Source organism: Salmo trutta, chromosome 29, assembly GCF_901001165.1.
Source record: "Salmo trutta chromosome 29, fSalTru1.1, whole genome shotgun sequence".
Taxonomy (NCBI): domain Eukaryota; kingdom Metazoa; phylum Chordata; class Actinopteri; order Salmoniformes; family Salmonidae; genus Salmo; species Salmo trutta.
The window spans coordinates 7,635,319-7,659,253 of NC_042985.1; the positions used below are offsets into that span (position 1 = coordinate 7,635,319).

Sequence of the window (23,935 nt, forward strand, 5' to 3'; positions counted from 1 at the left end):
ATACCAACAGCTCATAGGTAGCTAGTCACTGTCATGTCCACCTCCTAAAATATACCAACAGCTCATAGGTAGCTAGTCCCTGTCATGTCCACCTCCTAAAATATACCAACAGCTCATAGGTAGCTAGTCACTGTCATGTCCACCTCCTAAAATATACCAACAGCTCATAGGTAGCTAGTCCCTGTTCTGTCCACCTCCTAAATATACCAAAAGCTCATAGGTAGCTAGTCCCTGTCATGTCCACCTCCTAAATATACCAACAGCTCATAGGTAGCTAGTCACTGTCATGTCCACCTCCTAAATATACCAACAGCTCATAGGTAGCTAGTGCCTGTCATGTCCACCTCCTAAATATACCAACAGCTCATAGGTAGCTAGTCACTGTCATGTCCACCTCCTAAAATATACCAACAGCTCATAGGTAGCTAGTTACTGTCATGTCCACCTCCTAAAATATACCAACAGCTCATAGGTAGCTTGTGACTGTCATGTCCACCTCCTAAAATATACCAACAGCTCATAGGTAGCTAGTCCCTGTCATGTCCTCCTCCTAAATATACCAACAGCTCATAGGTAGCTAGTCACTGTCATGTCCACCTCCTAAAATATACCAACAGCTCATAGGTAGCTAGTCACTGTCATGTCCACCTCCTAAAATATACCAACAGCTCATAGGTAGCTAGTCACTGTCATGTCCTCCTCCTAAATATACCAACAGCTCATAAGTAGCTAGTCCCTGTCATGTCCACCTCCTAAATATACCAACAGCTCATAGGTAGCTAGTCACTGTCATGTCCACCTCCTAAATATACCAACAGCTCATAGGTAGCTAGTCCCTGTCATGTCCTCCTAAAATATACCAACAGCTCATAGGTAGCTAGTCACTGTCATGTCCACCTCCTAAAATATACCAACAGCTCATAGGTAGCTAGTCACTGTCATGTCCACCTCCTAAAATATACCAACAGCTCATAGGTAGCTAGTCCCTGTCATGTCCACCTCCTAAAATATACCAACAGCTCATAGGTAGCTAGTCACTGTCATGTCCACCTCCTAAAATATACCAACAGCTCATAGGTAGCTAGTTACTGTCATGTCCACCTCCTAAAATATACCAACAGCTCATAGGTAGCTAGTTACTGTCATGTCCACCTCCTAAAATATACCAACAGCTCATAGGTAGCTAGTCACTGTCATGTCCACCTCCTAAAATATACCAACAGCTCATAGGTAGCTAGTCCCTGTCATGTCCACCTCCTAAAATATACCAACAGCTCATAGGTAGCTAGTCACTGTCATGTCCACCTCCTAAAATATACCAACAGCTCATAGGTTGCTAGTCCCTGTTCTGTCCACCTCCTAAATATACCAAAAGCTCATAGGTAGCTAGTCCCTGTCATGTCCACCTCCTAAATATACCAACAGCTCATAGGTAGCTAGTCACTGTCATGTCCACCTCCTAAATATACCAACAGCTCATAGGTAGCTAGTGCCTGTCATGTCCACCTCCTAAATATACCAACAGCTCATAGGTAGCTAGTCACTGTCATGTCCACCTCCTAAAATATACCAACAGCTCATAGGTAGCTAGTTACTGTCATGTCCACCTCCTAAAATATACCAACAGCTCATAGGTAGCTTGTGACTGTCATGTCCACCTCCTAAAATATACCAACAGCTCATAGGTAGCTAGTCCCTGTCATGTCCTCCTCCTAAAATATACCAACAGCTCATAGGTAGCTAGTCACTGTCATGTCCACCTCCTAAAATATACCAACAGCTCATAGGTAGCTAGTCACTGTCATGTCCACCTCCTAAAATATACCAACAGCTCATAGGTAGCTTGTGACTGTCATGTCCACCTCCTAAAATATACCAACAGCTCATAGGTAGCTAGTCACTGTCATGTCCACCTCCTAAAATATACCAACAGCTCATTGGTAGCTAGTCACTGTCATGTCCACCTAAAATATACCAACAGCTCATAGGTAGCTAGTCACTGTCATGTCCACCTCCTAAAATATACCAACAGCTCATAGGTAGCTAGTCACTGTCATGTCCTCCTAAAATATACCAACAGCTCATAGGTAGCTAGTCACTGTCATGTCCACCTCCTAAAATATACCAACAGCTCATAGGTAGCTAGTCACTGTCATGTCCTCCTCCTAAAATATACCAACAGCTCTTGGGTAGCTAGTCACTGTCATGTCCTCCTAAAATATACCAACAGCTCATAGGTAGCTAGTCACTGTCATGTCCACCTCCTAAAATATACCAACAGCTCATAGGTAGCTAGTCACTGTCATGTCCACCTCCTAAATATACCAACAGCTCATAAGTAGCTAGTCCCTGTCATGTCCACCTCCTAAAATATACCAACAGCTCATAGGTAGCTTGTGACTGTCATGTCCACCTCCTAAAATATACCAACAGCTCATAGGTAGCTAGTCACTTTCATGTCCACCTCCTAAAATATACCAACAGCTCATTGGTAGCTAGTCACTGTCATGTCCACCTAAAATATACCAACAGCTCATAGGTAGCTAGTCACTGTCATGTCCACCTCCTAAAATATACCAACAGCTCATAGGTAGCTAGTCACTGTCATGTCCTCCTAAAATATACCAACAGCTCATAGGTAGCTAGTCACTGTCATGTCCACCTCCTAAAATATACCAACAGCTCATAGGTAGCTAGTCACTGTCATGTCCTCCTCCTAAAATATACCAACAGCTCTTGGGTAGCTAGTCACTGTCATGTCCTCCTAAAATATACCAACAGCTCATAGGTAGCTAGTCACTGTCATGTCCACCTCCTAAAATATACCAACAGCTCATAGGTAGCTAGTCACTGTCATGTCCACCTCCTAAAATATACCAACAGCTCATAGGTAGCTAGTCACTGTCATGTCCACCTCCTAAAATATACCAACAGCTCATAGGTAGCTAGTCACTGTCATGTCCACCTCCTAAAATATACCAACAGCTCATAGGTAGCTAGTCACTGTCATGTCCACCTCCTAAAATATACCAACAGCTCATAGGTAGCTAGTCACTGTCATGTCCACCTCCTAAAATATACCAACAGCTCATAGGTAGCTAGTCACTGTCATGTCCACCTCCTAAAATATACCAACAGCTCATAGGTAGCTAGTCCCTGTCATGTCCACCTCCTAAATATACCAACAGCTCATAAGTAGCTAGTCCCTGTCATGTCCACCTCCTAAAATATACCAACAGCTCATAGGTAGCTAGTCACTGTCATGTCCACCTCCTAAAATATACCAACAGCTCATAGGTAGCTAGTTACTGTCATGTCCACCTCCTAAAATATACCAACAGCTCATAGGTAGCTAGTCACTGTCATGTCCACCTCCTAAAATATACCAACAGCTCATAGGTAGCTAGTCCCTATCATGTCCACCTCCTAAAATATACCAACAGCTCATAGGTAGCTAGTCACTGTCATGTCCACCTCCTAAAATATACCAACAGCTCATAGGTAGCTAGTCACTATCATGTCCACCTCCTAAAATATACCAACAGCTCATAGGTAGCTAGTCACTGTCATGTCCACCTCCTAAAATATACCAACAGCTCATAGGTAGCTAGTCACTGTCATGTCCACCTCCTAAAATATACCAACAGCTCATAGGTAGCTAGTTACTGTCATGTCCACCTCCTAAAATATACCAACACCTCATAGGTAGCTAGTCACTGTCATGTCCACCTCCTAAAATATACCAACAGCTCATAGGTAGCTAGTCCCTGTCATGTCCACCTCCTAAATATACCAACAGCTCATAAGTAGCTAGTCCCTGTCATGTCCACCTCCTAAAATATACCAACAGCTCATAGGTAGCTTGTGACTGTCATGTCCACCTCCTAAAATATACCAACAGCTCATAGGTAGCTAGTCACTGTCATGTCCACCTCCTAAAATATACCAACAGCTCATTGGTAGCTAGTCACTGTCATGTCCACCTAAAATATACCAACAGCTCATAGGTAGCTAGTCACTGTCATGTCCACCTCCTAAAATATACCAACAGCTCATAGGTAGCTAGTCACTGTCATGTCCTCCTAAAATATACCAACAGCTCATAGGTAGCTAGTCACTGTCATGTCCACCTCCTAAAATATACCAACAGCTCATAGGTAGCTAGTCACTGTCATGTCCTCCTCCTAAAATATACCAACAGCTCTTGGGTAGCTAGTCACTGTCATGTCCTCCTAAAATATACCAACAGCTCATAGGTAGCTAGTCACTGTCATGTCCACCTCCTAAAATATACCAACAGCTCATAGGTAGCTAGTCACTGTCATGTCCACCTCCTAAAATATACCAACAGCTCATAGGTAGCTAGTCACTATCATGTCCACCTCCTAAAATATACCAACAGCTCATAGGTAGCTAGTCACTGTCATGTCCACCTCCTAAAATATACCAACAGCTCATAGGTAGCTAGTCACTGTCATGTCCACCTCCTAAAATATACCAACAGCTCATAGGTAGCTAGTTACTGTCATGTCCACCTCCTAAAATATACCAACAGCTCATAGGTAGCTAGTCACTGTCATGTCCACCTCCTAAAATATACCAACAGCTCATAGGTAGCTAGTCCCTGTCATGTCCACCTCCTAAATATACCAACAGCTCATAAGTAGCTAGTCCCTGTCATGTCCACCTCCTAAAATATACCAACAGCTCATAGGTAGCTAGTCACTGTCATGTCCACCTCCTAAATATACCAACAGCTCATAGGTAGCTAGTCCCTGTCATGTCCACCTCCTAAAATATACCAACAGCTCATAGGTAGCTAGTCCCTGTCATGTCCACCTCCTAAAATATACCAACAGCTCATAGGTAGCTAGTTACTGTCATGTCCACCTCCTAAAATATACCAACAGCTCATAGGTAGCTAGTCCCTGTCATGTCCACCTCCGTTGCTGAACGGAACATTTTACAACAGAAATAAAACAACAACAAAGGTTTTTTTATTGACACATTCTATTCATACTAGAATTCCCAAAAGCAGGTGGTTCCTGAGCCAAGCCACAGGGAGGTAAATGGTCTTCAGTCGTAGGGTTGTTGTGAGGTCACGACCGGCCGGAGATCGTGTTACTCTCTCTCTCCCAGCACAAATGAAGAGGAAGGCAGAGCTTCTCGTCAGCTTTTGTTATATCCAAGGTGGGCTAGAATTACCAACGTAATGGGATTTTTGTTAAAGCTGCTTCTGCATTTTCTGTCTGGCCAGCGGACGTATTCTCTGAAATTGCCGTTGCAATGTGACGACAGTTTGTCCCTGAAATAGAAAAGACCGTCACCTGATTTATGTGGGGTTTGAGTTAGTCTGAGTTAATACTAGTTCCTCTAACTTTGACAAATGCTTTCCCACACAATGTAGTGTAACTCGATAGCAGTGGGGGATTAAGGTTTTGGGAGGTGATTTGGTGGTGTAGGCTGAATGAACAAGTCTGGTGACTGACTGGGACATTTCTACACGTTTTCAGCTGGCAGACTTTCTCTTTCGGTTTTGACCCTTGACCTAAAGGACAGATTGGGTTGTGGATGGGAGGGATATTGGACTGGTGTCATGGACAGCCAATCTTTTTACACTGGCTGCACTGCATCCCAATGTTGAAAAGGAGAGGGGAATTGGTTTTGGATATATGATATGACCAGTGTGGTTTTTCATGAATACTGAACAAAGCTCCACAGACTGTAGGCTGTTGTCCATCACCTCCATCTTGAATGTGGAATTACCCCACGAACACCACAAATATTCTACAGTTGTTGGAATGCCTTTATGTTTTGTTTGTTATTGGGAATAGTATTGTATGTTTTCGGTTTAATCTTAGTTCCTATCTCCAACTTTCCTGATTCCAATTGATGAAGTGGTTAGTCTTAAGGCTGAGATTGTTTTCACATTAGTAATAGTTTCAATGGCTGATTCAGGATCATACGTTTCCTAATAGTTTTTGCAATTTGCAAGTGACACGAACGGTGCTAATATGTTCTTGGAAGTACAAACCAAACATTCTAAGTTCCTTAAGTAGGTGTTTATGGTAAATATGTCATTTCCCTGAGCACCTTCCTACATCGGTTAATCTGATTGGAGCAGCTTGACCAATCTACCAATCGTTATGTGTTCCAACTAAGTGTTGGGTTTCCCAGAGTTGTAAGCAGTCCAGTGACACACACACACAAAGACACACACACACACTGTACGTTTGTTTATTCCCTGTGTAACTCTGTGTTGTTTGTGTCGCACTGCTTTGCTTTATCTTGGCCAGGTTGCAGTTGTAAATGAGAACTTGTTCTCAACTGGCCACCTGGTTAAATAAAGGTGAAATAAATAACACAGGGCCCTTTTAGAAGTGTGACTAAAATGAATGTGGACGAAATGACTTGTTAAATGATTACCTAGTACCGCAGTCATTAGCAGCGAGTTACCGCATGTGGAGGACTGCTTTGTGAGAGCGGGTTGGTTCCCTCTAAGCTCTGTTTGGGGCAAATCAGATCTATATGAATCATGGAAATGTGCTTCCATAAAGTGGTATAAACACACTTAGACCCCAAACAAGTCCTTCTGTTGGAGAACTTTTCTGCCTCCTGCTTTCAATGCTAGCCCAGCTTCTTTTCACACGCAATTCTTCCTGGGTCCACATTCACAAAGCATCTCAGAGTAGAAGTACTGATCTAGGATCAGACCCCCCCCCCCCCCCGTCCATATAGTCTCATTATAACCTAAAGGAAGCTAAACTGATCCTAGATCAGCACTCCTACTCTGAGATGCTTTGTAATGAGATTCTCTTCTACCTGCCATTTGTTATCTGAAGTGACCAGCTATGCCCACTGTCGAACGCCATCTCCCATCAGTAGCTGAGGCTTGAGGTGAGGCAGGGTGTAAGGAGGGGGGTTAATAAGTTGTGGGGGTTTGTCCATTGTGGGGGGATATTAGTAACCCTCTTAGGCAAAGCCAGTCTCTGGGCCTGACCCCGAGGGCTCATTTGAAGTGCTTAGCGCTCGTTTGGGGCTTTGTCGCACCCCTCACCCCATTGGCAGTGTCGACCCCAGCCCAGCCAGCCCCTGTGTCTGTGGACCAGCGCCGAGCCACTGACCTTTACCCCTGCATGCCACGGGGGAGTGGACACCCACGTCACACACACACACACACGTCACACACACACACACATACACACCCACACATACACACACACACACACACATACACACACACACACACACACACACACACACACACACACACACACACACACACACATAACCTAGCAAACACACTCGCATACATACACCAGCTAGCACACATACACACATTCTCTATCTAACAAACACACAGATTCCTCCGTTCCCCCAACCCAGCCAATGGTCTTATTTCCCTCTGTCCACTCCCACCCCCATCCCTCTGTTCCCTTCTCTTTCTCCACCCCCTGAGGGTTGCCAGGCAACAGGAAAATACTTCACACACAACCTCACACACGTCCTATGTCTGAGAGGGCTTTCTGGATGTCCTTGTTTCCATCATGGAGTGTGGCAGTCATAAAGGGCTCAGAGAGAGCCTGTCTGTCTGTGTCTCTGTGTGACTCTCATCCACTGACCAACATATCACCACGTAGACTGCTCTTAATGGGAAGTTATATCACAGCTGTGAGTTATATGAAACAATGTGTGTAACTGCACTGCAATTCCACTGTCAATCTATACCAATACTGTATATACTACATACCAATGGGTATCAGCAATGTCTTTGTCACTGCCATGTGAATGAATGGATATAGGGTCACTTCAACTTTGAATCAAGGAAGGTTTGTCACCTCTCTGATAGTCTGAGATGTCTTCTCAGACCTGGCTGTTGGTACGCTGCCTCTCCCTCTCTTGTCGCCATCGATTGCTCTGGTCTGCCCCTGAACTCAAACGTTAGGGGAGCTGAGCAGCTCTTCTGGATTGGTTTGACCTTCCGCTTCACACATGCTCAGTGGGGGTCTGCGATCCCTGAGCCAAACACGCACACACAGTACACACCTACACACACACACACACACACACCAGGCAGGTAGCGAGGTCTGTAGGTGTCTGACAGCCAGACAACGGTGTGATGTGTTTTCTGTCCTCACCAACTGAGGAACGATGTATATGTCATTGATTTTCTCTCTAACCAGTTTCCGCTGCTGTGCACTTAGCAGGGCTGACTCCTGGCCTGATCAATGCATTGTTTTTCTTTTTCAATCACACTCCACTGAGCTGGAGACACGAAAGGTCACACAGGCGAAGTTTTGGCAGGGGTGGAGGGGGCATATGGAGGCCCTGTAGCATGATGTGGGTGGGTGTTGTAGGAATGTGCTTTTATTTCCCACTGAAAAGTAAAGACCGTTCATCACTGATGTTTTGACAACCTGTTATCTATCATGGTTGTGCTGTGATGCTTAGTCAAATCCAGCTAACTTCATCTAGTCTGTATCAAATGACCTGAATCACCAGGGGTTATGACCTTCACCCGTTCCTGTAGACACTACCGGTAGACATCGTCTGTCCTTACCCTCTCTCACCATTCCTGTAGACACTACGGTAGACATCGTCTGTCCTTACCCTCTCTCACCATTCCTGTAGACACTACCGGTAGACATCGTCTGTCCTTACCCTCTCTCACCATTCCTGTAGACACTACGGTAGACATCGTCTGTCCTTACCCTCTCTCACCATTCCTGTAGACACTACGGTAGACATCGTCTGTCCTTACCCTCTCTCACCATTCCTGTAGGCACTACCGGTAGACATCGTCTGTCCTTACCCTCTCTCACCATTCCTGTAGACACTACGGTAGACATCGTCTGTCCTTACCCTCTCTCACCATTCCTGTAGGCACTACCGGTAGACATCGTCTGTCCTTACCCTCTCTCACCATTCCTGTAGGCACTACCTGTAGACATCGTCTGTCCTTACACTCTCACCATTCCTGTAGACTCTACGGTAGATATCGTCTGTCCTTACCCTCTCTCACCATTCCTGTAGGCACTACGGTAGACATCGTCTGTCCTTACCCTCTCTCACCGTTCCTGTAGACACTACCGGTAGACATCGTCTGTCCTTACCCTCTCTCACCATTCCTGTAGACACTACCTGTAGACATCGTCTGTCCTTACCCTCTCTCACAATTCCTGTAGACACTACGGTAGACATCGTCTGTCCTTACCCTCTCTCACCATTCCTGTAGGCACTACGGTAGACATCGTCTGTCCTTACCCTCTCTCACCATTCCTCTAGACACTACGGTAGACATCGTCTGTCCTTACCCTCTCTCACCGTTCCTGTAGACACTACCGGTAGACATCGTCTGTCCTTACCCTCTCTCACCGTTCCTGTAGACACTACCGGTAGACATCGTCTGTCCTTACCCTCTCTCACCATTCCTGTAGACACTACTGTAGACATCGTCTGTCCTTACCCTCTCTCACCATTCCTGTAGACACTACCTGTAGACATCGTCTGTCCTTACCCTCTCTCACCATTCCTGTAGACACTACTGTAGACATCGTCTGTCCTTACCCTCTCTCACCGTTCCTGTAGACACTACGGTAGACATCGTCTGTCCTTACCCTCTCTCACCATTCCTGTAGACACTACGGTAGACATCGTCTGTCCTTACCCTCTCTCACCATTCCTGTAGACACTACGGTAGACATCGTCTGTCCTTACCCTCTCTCACCATTCCTGTAGACACTACGGTAGACATCGTCTGTCCTTACCCTCTCTCACCATTCCTGTAGACACTACGGTAGACATCGTCTGTCCTTACCCTCTCTCACCATTCCTGTAGACACTACCGGGAGACATCGTCTGTCCTTACCCTCTCTCACCATTCCTGTAGACACTACGGTAGACATCGTCTGTCCTTACCCTCTCTCACCATTCCTGTAGACACTACGGTAGACATCGTCTGTCCTTACCCTCTCTCACCATTCCTGTAGACACTACGGTAGACATCGTCTGTCCTTACCCTCTCTCACCATTCCTGTAGACACTATGGTAGACATCGTCTGTCCTTACCCTCTCTCACCATTCCTGTAGAAAACTTCCTGTTAGACATCGTCTGTCCCTTACCCTCTCTCACCATTTCCTGTAGACACTACCTGTAGACATCGTCTGTCCTTACCCTCTCTCACCATTCCTGTAGACACTACCGGTAGACTCGTCTGTCCTTACCCTCTCTCACCATTCCTGTAGACACTACGGAAGACATCGTCTGTCCTTACCCTCTCTCACCAATTCCTGTAGACACTTCCGGTAGACAGCGTCTGTCTTACCCTCTCTCACCATTCCTGTAGGCACTACCGGTAGACATCGTCTGTCCTTACCCTCTCTCACCATTCCTGTAGACACTACGGTAGACATCGTCTGTCCTTACAATCTCGCACCATTCCTGTAGACACTACCGGGAGACATCGTCTGTCCTTACCCTCTCTCACCCTTCCTGTAGACACTACGGTAGACATCCGTCTGTCCTATCCTCTCTCACCATTCCTGTAGACACTACGGTAGACATCGTCTGTCCTTACCCTCTCTCACCATTCCTGTAGACACTACGGTAGACATCGTCTGTCCTTACCCTCTCTCACCATTCCTGTAGACACTACCTGTAGACATCGTCTGTCCTTACCCTCTCTCACCATTCCTGTAGACACTACGGTAGACATCGTCTGTCCTTACCCTCTCTCACCATTCCTGTAGACACTACCGGTAGACATCGTCTGTCCTTACCCTCTCTCACCATTCCTGTAGACACTACCTGTAGACATCGTCTGTCCTTACCCTCTCTCACCATTCCTGTAGACACTACCTGTAGACATCGTCTGTCCTTACCCTCTCTCACCATTCCTGTAGACACTACGGTAGACATCGTCTGTCCTTACCCTCTCTCACCATTCCTGTAGACACTACGGTAGACATCGTCTGTCCTACCCTCTCTCAACCATTCCTGTAGACACTACGGTAGACATCGTCTGTCCTTACCCTCTCTCACCATTCCTGTAGACACTACGGTAGACATCGTCTGTCCTTACCCTCTCTCACCATTCCTGTAGACACTTCCGGTAGACATCGTCTGTCCTTACCCTCTCTCACCATTCCTGTAGGCACTACCGGTAGACATCGTCTGTCCTTACCCTCTCTCACCATTCCTGTAGACACTTCCGGTAGACATCGTCTGTCCTTACCCTCTCTCACCATTCCTGTAGACACTTCCGGTAGACATCGTCTGTCCTTACCCTCTCTCACCATTCCTGTAGACACTACGGTAGACATCGTCTGTCCTTACCCTCTCTCACCATTCCTGTAGACACTACGGTAGACATCGTCTGTCCTTACCCTCTCTCACCATTCCTGTAGACACTACGGTAGACATTGTCTGTCCTTACCCTCTCTCACCATTCCTGTAGACACTACGGTAGACATCGTCTGTCCTTACCCTCTCTCACCATTCCTGTAGACACTACGGTAGACATCGTCTGTCCTTACCCTCTCTCACCTTAGGTTAAGCATGGCCTTAACAACATCCTCTCTAGACTTTAGCATCTCCAGATGAACCTCTTGCTCCTCATCTATAGTCTCCAGGCTCAATCTGCCCATAGATAACCTCTGGGCTCTGATTCCTCCTGTTTCCTGCTGCTGCCTGTCAGACACGTAGGTCATTGATATGGTGTATCTTTATAGTCTGACATACTTCACCCTGACAACACAGGAGACGTGTTCACCGGACAGGAGAGGTTCAGTTGTCCATGTGACAGACTGACCGCTGACCTGGGAGCTGCTGGAGCTGGAGGGGCCTGAGAATCCCTTTACAATAGACATTTAGAAAGGAAATAAAACATTTCACTACAAACTGTGTTGAATGCAACAGTAATGGTGCTAGTTTGTTAAAGGTTCTATTAAAAGAAGCCTTATCAGATAAACTGTAAAGCCTCAATCTAGAAGCCCTGATAATGCTGTAGCCAAGTGGAATGTGCATGTTCACCCCCAGAGGCTTTGTGGAGTGGGACGTCATCTCATGTAGTCATGCTGTTAACCCCTGTACCTAAACACATAGTCATTAGAGGACAGGTGAGGATCTCTAGGAGGAGAGGGGCTCTCCTTAAGCTGCGTGGCTGGAGGGGGTGAGGGTCGGGCAGGCACAGGGGGTTAAGAGAGGTGGGTGGGGGTGTGGACCACTGGGTTTCGGATGTCTAGTAGATTCCACCTGAGGTAAATTATAGGGTTTTAGGTTCTACTGGGGAGAGTGGCCCACTGCCATCCCACACATTTCCTCACCATACAGTACACACACTCATTTCCCCAATACACATAAACTCTGATAACACACACACACACAATCTTAATTTCGAGAGATCATCGCTTACAGCCCAGAGATACTCAGAAGCAGCCTCTGTCCGTAAACACTCCACCCCACATACACACACTGGGCCGACTCATCGCCTCCTCTTCACATTGTTCCTGAAGTGCCGTTAACGGCCACTCTTATGACCCCTCGGGAAGACCAGGGCAGCCCCTCTTAGCCTGTTGAGTTGTTAGCGTGTTAGCGTTGAGGCTTTACGTGAGTAGGCCTCATTAGCCTAGCGTCTTTGTGTTGTTATGACCCTCCAAGAGGACCAGGGCAGCCCCTCTTAGCCTGTTGAGTTGTTAGCGTGTTAGCGATAAGGCTTTACGTGAGTAGGCCTCATTAGCCTAGCGTCTTTGTGTTGTTATGACCCTCCAAGAGGACCAGGGCAGCCCCTCTTAGCCTGTTGAGTTGTTAGCGTGTTAGCGATAAGGCTTTACGTGAGTAGGCCTCATAAGCCTAGCGTCTTTGTGTTGTTATGACCCTCCGAGAGGACCAGGGCAGCCCCTCTTAGCCTGTTGAGTTGTTAGCGTTGAGGCTTTACGTCAGTAGGCCACATTAGCCTAGAGTCTTTGTGTTGTTATGTTGGCACAGAGCAGCTCCAAAGATTAGCCCTGCTGGGGAACAAGTTACTCTTGCTGCTAAAGAGCTTGATTCTAATGACTCCAGTATTAGCCCTAGTCAAGTGTGTTACACACTCTCACACACACACACACACACACACTCTCCACACAAATTCTCAAACTCGTACAATCCCACGCATACACATTACTCTATTCACACCTTGACAAAGCGCACACACACACCGTGTCCCCTCTGAGCTGTCACAGAGCTAAATCTCTCTGAGGTATTTAGCGACACGCTAGCAGGTTTCCTCCACACTGGCCGTGCTGAGCAGAAGGGAGTACTAAAGCAGCTGAAAGCACTTACACCAGGGCTCTCAACCCTGTTCCTGGAGAGCTACCCTCCTGGAGCTTTTCTCTCCAACCCTGTTCCTGGAGAGCTACCCTCCTGGAGCTTTTCTCTCCAACCCTGTTCCTGGAGAGCTACCCTCCTGGAGCTTTTCTCTCCAACCCTGTTCCTGGAGAGCTACCCTTCTGGAGCTTTTCTCTCCAACCCTGTTCCTGGAGAGCTACCCTTCTGGAGCTTTTCTCTCCAACCCTGTTCCTGGAGAGCTACCCTTCTGGAGCTTTTCTCTCCAACCAGCTAATTAGAATTAGGTGTGCTAGATTAGATTTGTAGAAAAAACCTGCAGGACGGTAGCTCTCCAGGAACAGCGTTGGAGAGCCCTGATTTACACCCAACATGGGCTCTCTGTGACCACAACTTCACTGGAGTGGAGAGTGCCACTGTCTATGTTGATGTGTTTCTGTCAACAAATTAAATGTCTCTCTCTCCCTCTTTTTCCCCCTCCATCTCCCCTCTCACTTTTTCGAGCTCTCTCTCCACTTTCCTCTTTCTCTCTCCCCCTTCCCTCTCTCTCTCTCTCTCTCACCCACTCTCTCTCGCTCTCTTTCCTCTCTCTCCTCCCCCTCTCTCACTCTGTTGCCCTCTCTCTGTCTCTCTCTGTCTCTCTCTGTCTCTCTCTGTCTCTCTCTCTGTGTACAGAGACTACATCTGCCTCCAGACCTGTCAGAGACAGTGAGTCGTGTGAGCCGGGGAGAGCTGACAGGGACAGCGATGGTGGGCTCCTCAGGCTGTGGCTCCGGCTCCACTGGCAACAGACATCTGGACTTCTAGAACCCCCCTCACCATCATCACCGCTGGCAGCAAACATCTGGACTTCTAGAACCCCCCTCACCATCATCACCGCTGGCAACAGACATCTGGACTTCTAGAACCCCCCTCGCCATCATCACCGCTGGCAACAAACATCTGGACTTCTAGAACCCCCCTCACCATTATCACCGCTGGCAACAAACACCTGGACTTCTAGAACCTTCTCACCATTATCACCGCTGGCAACAAACAGCTGGACTTCTAGAACCTTCTCACCATTATCACCGCTGGCAACAAACAGCTGGACTTCTAGAACCTTCTCACCATTATCACCGCTGGCAACAAACAGCTGGACTTCTAGAACCACCTCACCATTATCACCGCTGGCAACAAACATCTGGACTTCTAGAACCCCCTCACCATGATCACCGCTGGCAACAAACACCTGGACTTCTCGAACCCCCTCACCATTATCACCGCTGGCAACAAACACCTGGACTTCTCGAACCCCCTCACCATTATCACCGCTGGCAACAAACACCTGGACTTCTCGAACCCCCTCACCATTATCACCGCTGGCAACAAACACCTGGACTTCTCGAACCCCCTCACCATTATCACCGCTGGCAACAAACACCTGGACTTCTCGAACCCCCTCACCATTATCACCGCTGGCAACAAACACCTGGACTTCTAGAACCCCCTCACCATGATCACCGCTGGCAACAAACACCTGCACTTCTCGAACCCCCTCACCATTATCACCGCTGGCAACAAACACCTGGACTTCTCGAACCCCCTCACCATTATCACCGCTGGCAACAAACACCTGGACTTCTAGAACCTCCTCACCATTATCACCGTTACACCACTGTCACATTGTCAACCGTTTCCCTGCCAACCGTTTTCGCCCGCTAATCTTTTCCCTTCAAGTGGCCTAGCACCCTCCTTCCTTTTACTAGGACAGTTTGACATTTGATATTTTAGTCATTTTAGTAAATGCTATTGTCTAGCGCGACTTATAATACCTGTATTGAAGTAAGGAGGCAGCGACACTCCAAGCCCCTCTATGTAACTCTGTCATCTTGGTGTGACTGGGCCTGTCTCAGGGAGAGAGATAGAGAGACGGGGGGGGGGTCATTTCAATGGGATATCTGTAATGAAACACATGATACACCTTTCTGCTATTTCACCATCCTGCTATTTCACCATCCTGCTATTTCACCATTCAATCAAAGGCATCTTGAAAATATGTTTTTTGATAAGTTGAATAAATGTGTATAAATCCATATCTCCATGTTTCATAGCCTGTTTTCCTAGCTTATTGAGAACTTTGGAAGTTTCTATCGTAACACCCATATTCTCCACAGATCTTTTCTGTCTGGCTTGTTCGCTATTAATGGTTGAGGTGAGCGTTTGGATAGGGGAAGCTGATCCTAGACCTGTAGTTAGGGGCAACCAGGAGTAAAGGGTTGGATGTGGGCGCAGGCTTCACAGCTCATCAGGTCTGTTATCTGGATGGGCGGCTCTGCTATGACAAGACCAAAACAACAAATGAGGTCAGATGGTGACATGGAGAAGACTGAATATACAGCATGTAAAATAAAACTGTCACTGTGTTTCTCTTCTGCGGTTGGTGTGGATGTGTTGCTCTATGAGAACTGAAGGTGTGTGTGTGTGTGTGTGTGTGTGGGTGTGTGTGTGTGTGTGTGTGTGTGTGTGTGTGTGTGTGTGTGTGCTTCCCCCAAGCAATTCACATTTACTGGTGTAAGGTCACTAGGTCACTCTTTAAAGATCAAGCTATGACTTCATACAAGGTGGTCAGAGATTTGTGACGCCATAAATATGATGTATGGCCTCTGAAGTGTTTGGTAAAATAGATGTTGTAGATGTGAAGTCTTTTGAAAGGCTATCGATAGCAGCAGTGGAACCCGGAGGCCTTCTATTGCAAGTAGTGTAAAATATTACACTAAGCTTGTTGTTTGGGTCTGTCTGTGACATGCACACGTTGACCCAGCTCATATTTCAGTTGACACAACCTTATTTGACTCCAGGGGAAATTGTATTGGTAATGTAGAAATGGTGAGCCCTGCATTATGCATCCTAGGGGTTACGTAAATCTCCTTACGGAGGGGGGAGAGGCTGATTCGTCTGGCTCTGCCTGCATACATTTACTTTAATGCACGTAACTCTAGTTCTCTGTGTGAAGTAACTACAGGGTCTTCATCGAGGTGCCCTAGTAAAGTCACATGACTGTGTTCCTGTACTGTAATCCCAGGGTGAGACTAACTCAATATACTTTAAAATGACTACAACCAAATGGAAAGTGTGTAGGAATGATCATGCACCTACATTCACACAGATTCTTGATTGTGTCCAGCTCACTAATAATCACCCAAATGAAAGCTAGACAGTCAGGCAGCATCAAACATTCTTAAAAAAGATGGATAGAGGAATATAACACATATTCACTGTGGCCCTCTGGACCTTGTGGAAGACTAAATGGGAAATATAGGGAGTTGTTAAAAAATATAGATATATTTCACCTTTATTTAACCAGGTAGGCCAGTTGAGAACAAGTTCTCATTTACAACTGCGACCTGGCCAAGATAAAGCAAATTAGTACAACACAAACAACAACACAGAGTTACACATGGAATAAACAAACATACAGTCAATAATACAATAGAAAAATCTATTTGAAGTGTGTGCAAATATAATAAGATTAGGGAGGTAAGGCAGTAAATAGGCCATAGAGGCAAAATATAAGGCGTAATGAAATATGTGGTATGAAATATAAGGCTTTGTGAAATACGAGGTATTAAATATAAGGTCTTGTTAAATTTAAGGTGGTATGAAATTTAAGGTGGTATGAAATTTAAGGTGGTATGAAATTTAAGGTGGTATGAAATATTAGGTGACGTTAAATATAAGGTGGTGTTAAATATAAGGTGGTGTTAAATATAAGGTGGTGTTAAATATAAGGTGGTGTTAAATATAAGGTGAGGTGACGTTAAATATAAGGTGGTGTTAAATATAAGGTGATGTTAAATATAAGGTGGTGTTAAATATAAGGTGACGTTAAATATAAGGTGACGTTAAATATAAGGTGACGTTAAATATAAGGTGACGTTAAATATAAGGTGGTGTTAAATATAAGGTGATGTTAAATATAAGGTGGTGTTAAATATAAGGTGATGTTAAATATAAGGTGATGTTAAATATAAGGTGGTGTTAAATATAAGGTGATGTTAAATATAAGGTGATGTTAAATATAAGGTGGTGTTAAATATAAGGTGGTGTTAAATATAAGGTGGTGTTAAATATAAGGTGAGGTGATGTTAAATATAAGGTGGTGTTAAATATAAGGTGACGTTAAATATAAGGTGATGTTAAATATAAGGTGGTGTTAAATATAAGGTGATGTTAAATATAAGGTGACGTTAAATATAAGGTGACGTTAAATATAAGGTGACGTTAAATATAAGGTGGTGTTAAATATAAGGTGATGTTAAATATAAGGTGATGTAAATATAAGGTGGTGTTAAATATAAGGTGACGTTAAATATAAGGTGATGTTAAATATAAGGTGATGTTAAATATAAGGTGATGTTAAATATAAGGTGATGTTAAATATAAGGTGATGTTAAATATAAGGTGATGTTAAATATAAGGTGGTGTTAAATATAAGGTGGTGTTAAATATAAGGTGGTGTTAAATATAAGGTGAGGTGATGTTAAATATAAGGTGGTGTTAAATATAAGGTGACGTTAAATATAAGGTGATGTTAAATATAAGGTGGTGTTAAATATAAGGTGATGTTAAATATAAGGTGACGTTAAATATAAGGTGACGTTAAATATAAGGTGACGTTAAATATAAGGTGGTGTTAAATATAAGGTGACGTTAAATATAAGGTGATGTAAATATAAGGTGGTGTTAAATATAAGGTGACGTTAAATATAAGGTGATGTTAAATATAAGGTGATGTTAAATATAAGGTGTTGTTAAATATAAGGTGATGTAAATATAAGGTGGTGTTAAATATAAGGTGACGTTAAATATAAGGTGATGTTAAATATAAGGCGATGTTAAATATAAGGCGGTGTTAAATATAAGGTGGTGTTAAATATAAGGTGGTGTTAAATATAAGGTGGTGTTAAATATAAGGTGTTGTTAAATATAAGGTGATGTTAAATATAAGGTGATGTTAAATATAAGGTGGTGTTAAATATAAGGTGATGTTAAATATAAGGTGATGTTAAATATAAGGTGGTGTTAAATATAAGGTGATGTAAATTGCCTGGGAATCTAAGTTATTATGAGATCTAAACTGACGTGTACTGTTACCTAGTATCTCCTATCTAATGAACACATACAGGCTTGTGTTGTGTTGTCCATTTCAGGTCGTCCAACCTCTCTCTTCGTTCACACAGTATCTTTCTCAAACAGGTCAAGTTGACACCTCCTTGGATCCCCCTCCTCCTCCCTGTCGTCTTATTGGTCGAGACAGCTTTTCTTTTCTCTTTCTCACTTCAGTGTGTTCAACATGTCAACATGGTGTGCCCCAGAATCTGGACAAATACCTCCTCGTCCATCCTCTAGTCTACTACGACAAGTGTTGTTGACACGGTCCCTCTTCTGTTCCTTCTCTGTTGATAACTTTGCAGGGTAACTTTGGAGGCTCGTAGGGGGTTAAATGATATGGTGCTGCTGGATATACAGGAGGCTCATAGGGGGTTAAATTATATGGTGCTGCAGGATATGCAGGAGGCTCATAGGGGGTTAAATTATGTGGTGCTACAGGATATACAAGAGGCTCATAGGGGGTTAAATGATATGGTGCTGCTGGATATACAGGAGGCTCATAGGGAGTTAAATGATATGGTGCTGCTGGATATACAGGAGGCTCATAGGGGGTTAAATGATATGGTGCTGCTGGATATACAGGAGGCTCATAGGGGGTTAAATTATATGGTGCTGCAGGATGGGCAGGAGGCTCATAGGGGGTTAAATTATGTGGTGCTACAGGATATACAAGAGGCTCATAGGGGGTTAAATTATGTGGTGCTGCTGGATATACAGGAGGCTCATAGGGGGTTAAATTATATGGTGCTGCAGGATGGGCAGGAGGCTCATAGGGGGTTAAATTATATGGTGCTACAGGATATACAAGAGGCTCATAGGGGGTTAAATTATGTGGTGCTGCTGGATATACAGGAGGCTCATAAGGGGTTAAATTGTATGGTGCTGCTGGATATACAAGAGGCTCATAGTGGGTTTAATTATATGGTGCTGCTGGATATGTAGGAGGCTCATAGGGGGGTTAAATTATGTGGTGCTGCAGGATATGCAGGAGGCTCATAGGGGGTTAAATTATGTGGTGCTGCTGGATATACCGGAGGCTCATAGGGGGTTAAATGATATGGTGCTGCTGGATATACAGGAGGCTCATAGGGGGTTAAATGATATGGTGCTGCAGGATATGCAGGAGGCTCATAGGGGGTTAAATTATGTGGTGCTACAGGATATACAAGAGGCTCATAGGGGGTTAAATTATGTGGTGCTGCTGGATATACAGGAGGCTCATAGGGGGTTAAATTGTATGGTGCTGCTGGATATACAAGAGGCTCATAGTGGGTTTAATTATATGGTGCTGCTGGATATGTAGGAGGCTCATAGGGGGGTTCAATTATATGGTGCTGCTGGATATGTAGGAGGCTCATAGGGGGGTTCAATTATATGGTGCTGCTGGATATGTAGGAGGCTCATAGGGGGGTTCAATTATATGGTGCTGCTGGATATGTAGGAGGCTCATAGGGGGTTAAATTATATGGTGCTGCTGGATATACAAGAGGCTCATAGGGGGTTAAATTATGTGGTGCTGCAGGATATACAGGAGGCTCATAGGGGGTTAAATTATGTGGTGCTGCTGGATATACCGGAGGCTCATAGGGGGTTAAATTATATGGTGCTGCAGGATATGCAGGAGGCTCATAGGGGGTTAAATTATGTGGTGCTGCAGGATATACAAGAGGCTCATAGGGGGTTAAATGATATGATGCTGCTCCATATGCAGGAGGCTCATAGTGGGTTTAATGATATGATGCTGCTCCATATGCAGGAGGCTCATAGTGGGTTTAATGATATGATGCTGCTCCATATGCAGGAGGCTCATAGTGGGTTTAATTATATGGTGTTGCTGGATATGCAGGAGGCTCATATGGGGTTAAATTATGTGGTGCTGCAGGATATGCAGGAGGCTCATAGGGGGTTAAATGATATGGTGCTGCTGAATATGCAGAAGGCTCATAGTGGGTTTAATTATATGATGCTGCTCCATATGCAGGAGGCTCATAGTGGGTTTAATGATATGATGCTGCTCCATATGCAGGAGGCTCATAGTGGGTTGAATTATATGGTGTTGCTGGATATGCAGGAGGCTCATAGTGGGTTTAATTATATGATGCTGCTCCATATGCAGGAGGCTCATAGTGGGTTTAATGATATGATGCTGCTCCATATGCAGGAGGCTCATAGTGGGTTGAATTATATGGTGCTGCTGAATATGCAGGAGGCTCATAGTGGGTTTAATTATATGATGCTGCTCCATATGCAGGAGGCTCATAGTGGGTTTAATGATATGATGCTGCTCCATATGCAGGAGGCTCATAGTGGGTTAAATTATATGGTGCTGCTGGATATGTAGGAGGCTCATAGTGGGTTGAATTATATGGTGTTGCTGGATATGCAGGAGGCTCATAGGGGGATAAATGAAATTGTGCTAATGAGAATGCATATGCTAGGTGCTCATGAATTAGATATTCATATGGTGTTCCTATATTCCATAGTGATGGGAAACCAGTGGAGTGCTTTTATCATAGAATACTGTACAGAACACACTGCAGAGACGTCTGGCTTTCAGAGAGAGAGTGGTACTGCTCCATTGAAAGTGACTGATCCGGTTGACACCTCTGAATGGGTGAGAGTCTGCTTATGTTTGCCGTTGTGGGTGTGCAGACCAACACCCTACAAACAAGCCATGATCGTTGTGTCACTGCTCAAACATAGATGGACCAAAGATGACAGAGAAAAATTTAGATTTGATCACTTCTATCACGACAAGAATTTCACTACTCCCGCAATAACATCTGCTAAATATGTGTATGTGACCAATAGCATTTTATTTGATTTGATATTTTATTTGACTTGGCCCTGTTTAAATGGCAACTCACGCTCTTGCATGTACCATGTAGCTGTTTAGAATTTATGCTTTTTTTCTTTTTGCATGTTACTGTACCTGTATCGCTCAATCCTCATCCCTCTTGCCTGCTCTCTCTCTCGCCTGTAAATATTGATGTTCTTTCTCTCTGTCAATGCAGCTGTCTAAATTGTTCTGTCTCCCTCCTTTCTCACGACATCCCTGCTCCAGCCTTGTGTTGAAGAGTGGCAAACGTATTGTGTTGTAATAGTTTGCATAAAGAACTGAACAATGGTTTGAATAGAGAGACTGTCTCCCCTTCCCCCAAAAAACTCTGTTATTAACATTACCTTCATTTGCTTCTATTGGTCTTCAACGAGAGTTTGTTCTGAAATCATTGGTGTGGTATGTAATGTACAGATCTGCAGCAGGTAGCCTAGCGGTTAGAGCGATAGGCCAGTAGCCGAAAGGTTGTTAGTTTGACTACCCGAGCCGACAAGGTGAAAAATCTGTTGATGTGCCCTTAAGCAAGACACTTAACCCAAATTAGCTCCAGGGGCGCCGTACTACTATGGCTGACCCTGTAAAACAACACATTTCACTGCACCTACCGTGTGTAAGTGACAATAAAAACGGTATTTTATTTTCTTTAACAGTTTCTCACAGCAGGGAAATAATCCTGCAGTAACAGGAAATGTGAATTATTATGTGGATTATAATTAATGGATATTTCTGTAGGGGTTGATACATTTTTCGTAAGGGAAAATTAAGTCTGACATTTTACAGTGGAAATTACAAACTTGAAAAGCCTTTTAAAACTTGAATACACAAGTTTAATTTTCTGCGACAAATAGAACACCTGCATGTCCTGTTAGTGTTAGAGCAAACACAAGCCAACAATAACTCAGAGGTGATACCTGACCTAGCTGTGTCCAGGCCCCCCTCCCCCTCCAGATATTACCATCCCTCTCAACACAGACACACACAACCCCCTGCTGTGGCAGCAAGTCAAGCAAAATAACTCATTCTGCCACACAATCACTCCTCTGCCTCACTCTGAGTATTCCTATTTTTTCCTCCCTCTCTCCCTCTCCTCCTCTCTGTATTCCTACCATTGTTGCAACTCTACCAAAACAAGGGGCAGTGGTGGTGAATTGAGTGACCTTTTCCATTGTTGCGTGTTGTTAAACTGTGTGGTCTGTGTGGAGCCGGTGAGGGCCATGCATCACATAGGATAGGGCTTGGCTGTTTGGAAGACACATCATGTTGGAACTGGCCCCACTTTGGTTTGTTTGTATGGAAATTCTCTATCAGCTCATTTGCAGTTGAGTGGTACAACAAATCCACTTTGTACCATTGAAAATGGGCTGTGGTAATACAACAAATCCACTTTGTACCATTGAAAATGGGCTGTGGTAATATGTTGTGTAGCTATTCTCATCTGGTGCATTGTATTTGATGTTGGCTAAAGAATTAATAACACCAAAAAAGCTTTCACTATATTTACTGTACAAAATTGTTATTTTTTATATTTTCACAAAATACATTTAGAAAGCTCCATTTTAAATAAAATTAAATTGAAATATTTAAGAGACAGTTTAGACGTTTCATCTCAAAAGCATTTCTCAGACGTAGATCCTGTATACGTGTCCACGTTCTATGTACACATTTTTGAAAAACAACGCAGAACTCAAAAAAGCATGACAGACGACGCTAGAAAACCCCACCCATGGTCTTCAATTATAAATAAGGACTGCTCGATTAATCCGCAGTCACCCATGGTCTTCAATTATAAATAAGGACTGCTCGATTAGTCCGCAGTCACCCATGGTCTTCAATTATAAATAAGGACTGCTCGATTAGTCCGCAGTCACCCATGGTCTTCAATTATAAATAAGGACTGCTCGATTAGTCCGCAGTCACCCATGGTCTTCAATTATAAATAAGGACTGCTCGATTAATCCGCAGTCACCCATGGTCTTCAATTATAAATAAGGACTGCTCGATTAATCCGCAGTCACCCATGGTCTTCAATTATAAATAAGGACTGCTCGATTAATCCGCAGTCACCCATGGTCTTCAATTATAAATAAGGACTGCTCGATTAATCCGCAGTCACCCATGGTCTTCAATTATAAATAAGGACTGCTCGATTAATCCGCAGTCACCCATGGTCTTCAATTATAAATAAGGACTGCTCGATTAGTCCGCAGTCACCCATGGTCTTCAATTATAAATAAGGACTGCTCGATTAGTCCGCAGTCACCCATGGTCTTCAATTATAAATAAGGACTGCTCGATTAGTCCGCAGTCACCCATGGTCTTCAATTATAAATAAGGACTGCTCGATTAGTCCGCAGTCACCCATGGTCTTCAATTATAAATAAGGACTGCTCGATTAGTCCGCTGTCACCCATGGTCTTCAATTATAAATAAGGACTGCTCGATTAATCCGCAGTCACCCATGGTCTTCAATTATAAATAAGGACTGCTCGATTAGTCCGCAGTTACCCATGGTCTTCAATTATAAATAAGGACTGCTCGATTAGTCCGCAGTCACCCATGGTCTTCAATTATAAATAAGGACTGCTCGATTAGTCCGCAGTCACCCATGGTCTTCAATT

General features: G+C 44.4%; 1 protein-coding gene across 1 annotated transcript in view; it reads left to right on the plus strand.

Moving 5' to 3' along the window:
• Positions 1 to 15,399, plus strand: part of elp4 (elongator acetyltransferase complex subunit 4) — a 160,021-nt gene extending 144,622 nt beyond the window's left edge. The window contains exon 10 of the mRNA XM_029720703.1: positions 14,000 to 15,399. Within this exon, the coding sequence (XP_029576563.1) occupies positions 14,000 to 14,131 (132 nt within the window). The 3' untranslated portion in view covers positions 14,132 to 15,399. The remainder of the gene's footprint in view (positions 1 to 13,999) is intronic.
• Positions 15,400 to 23,935: the final 8,536 nt, after the last annotated feature.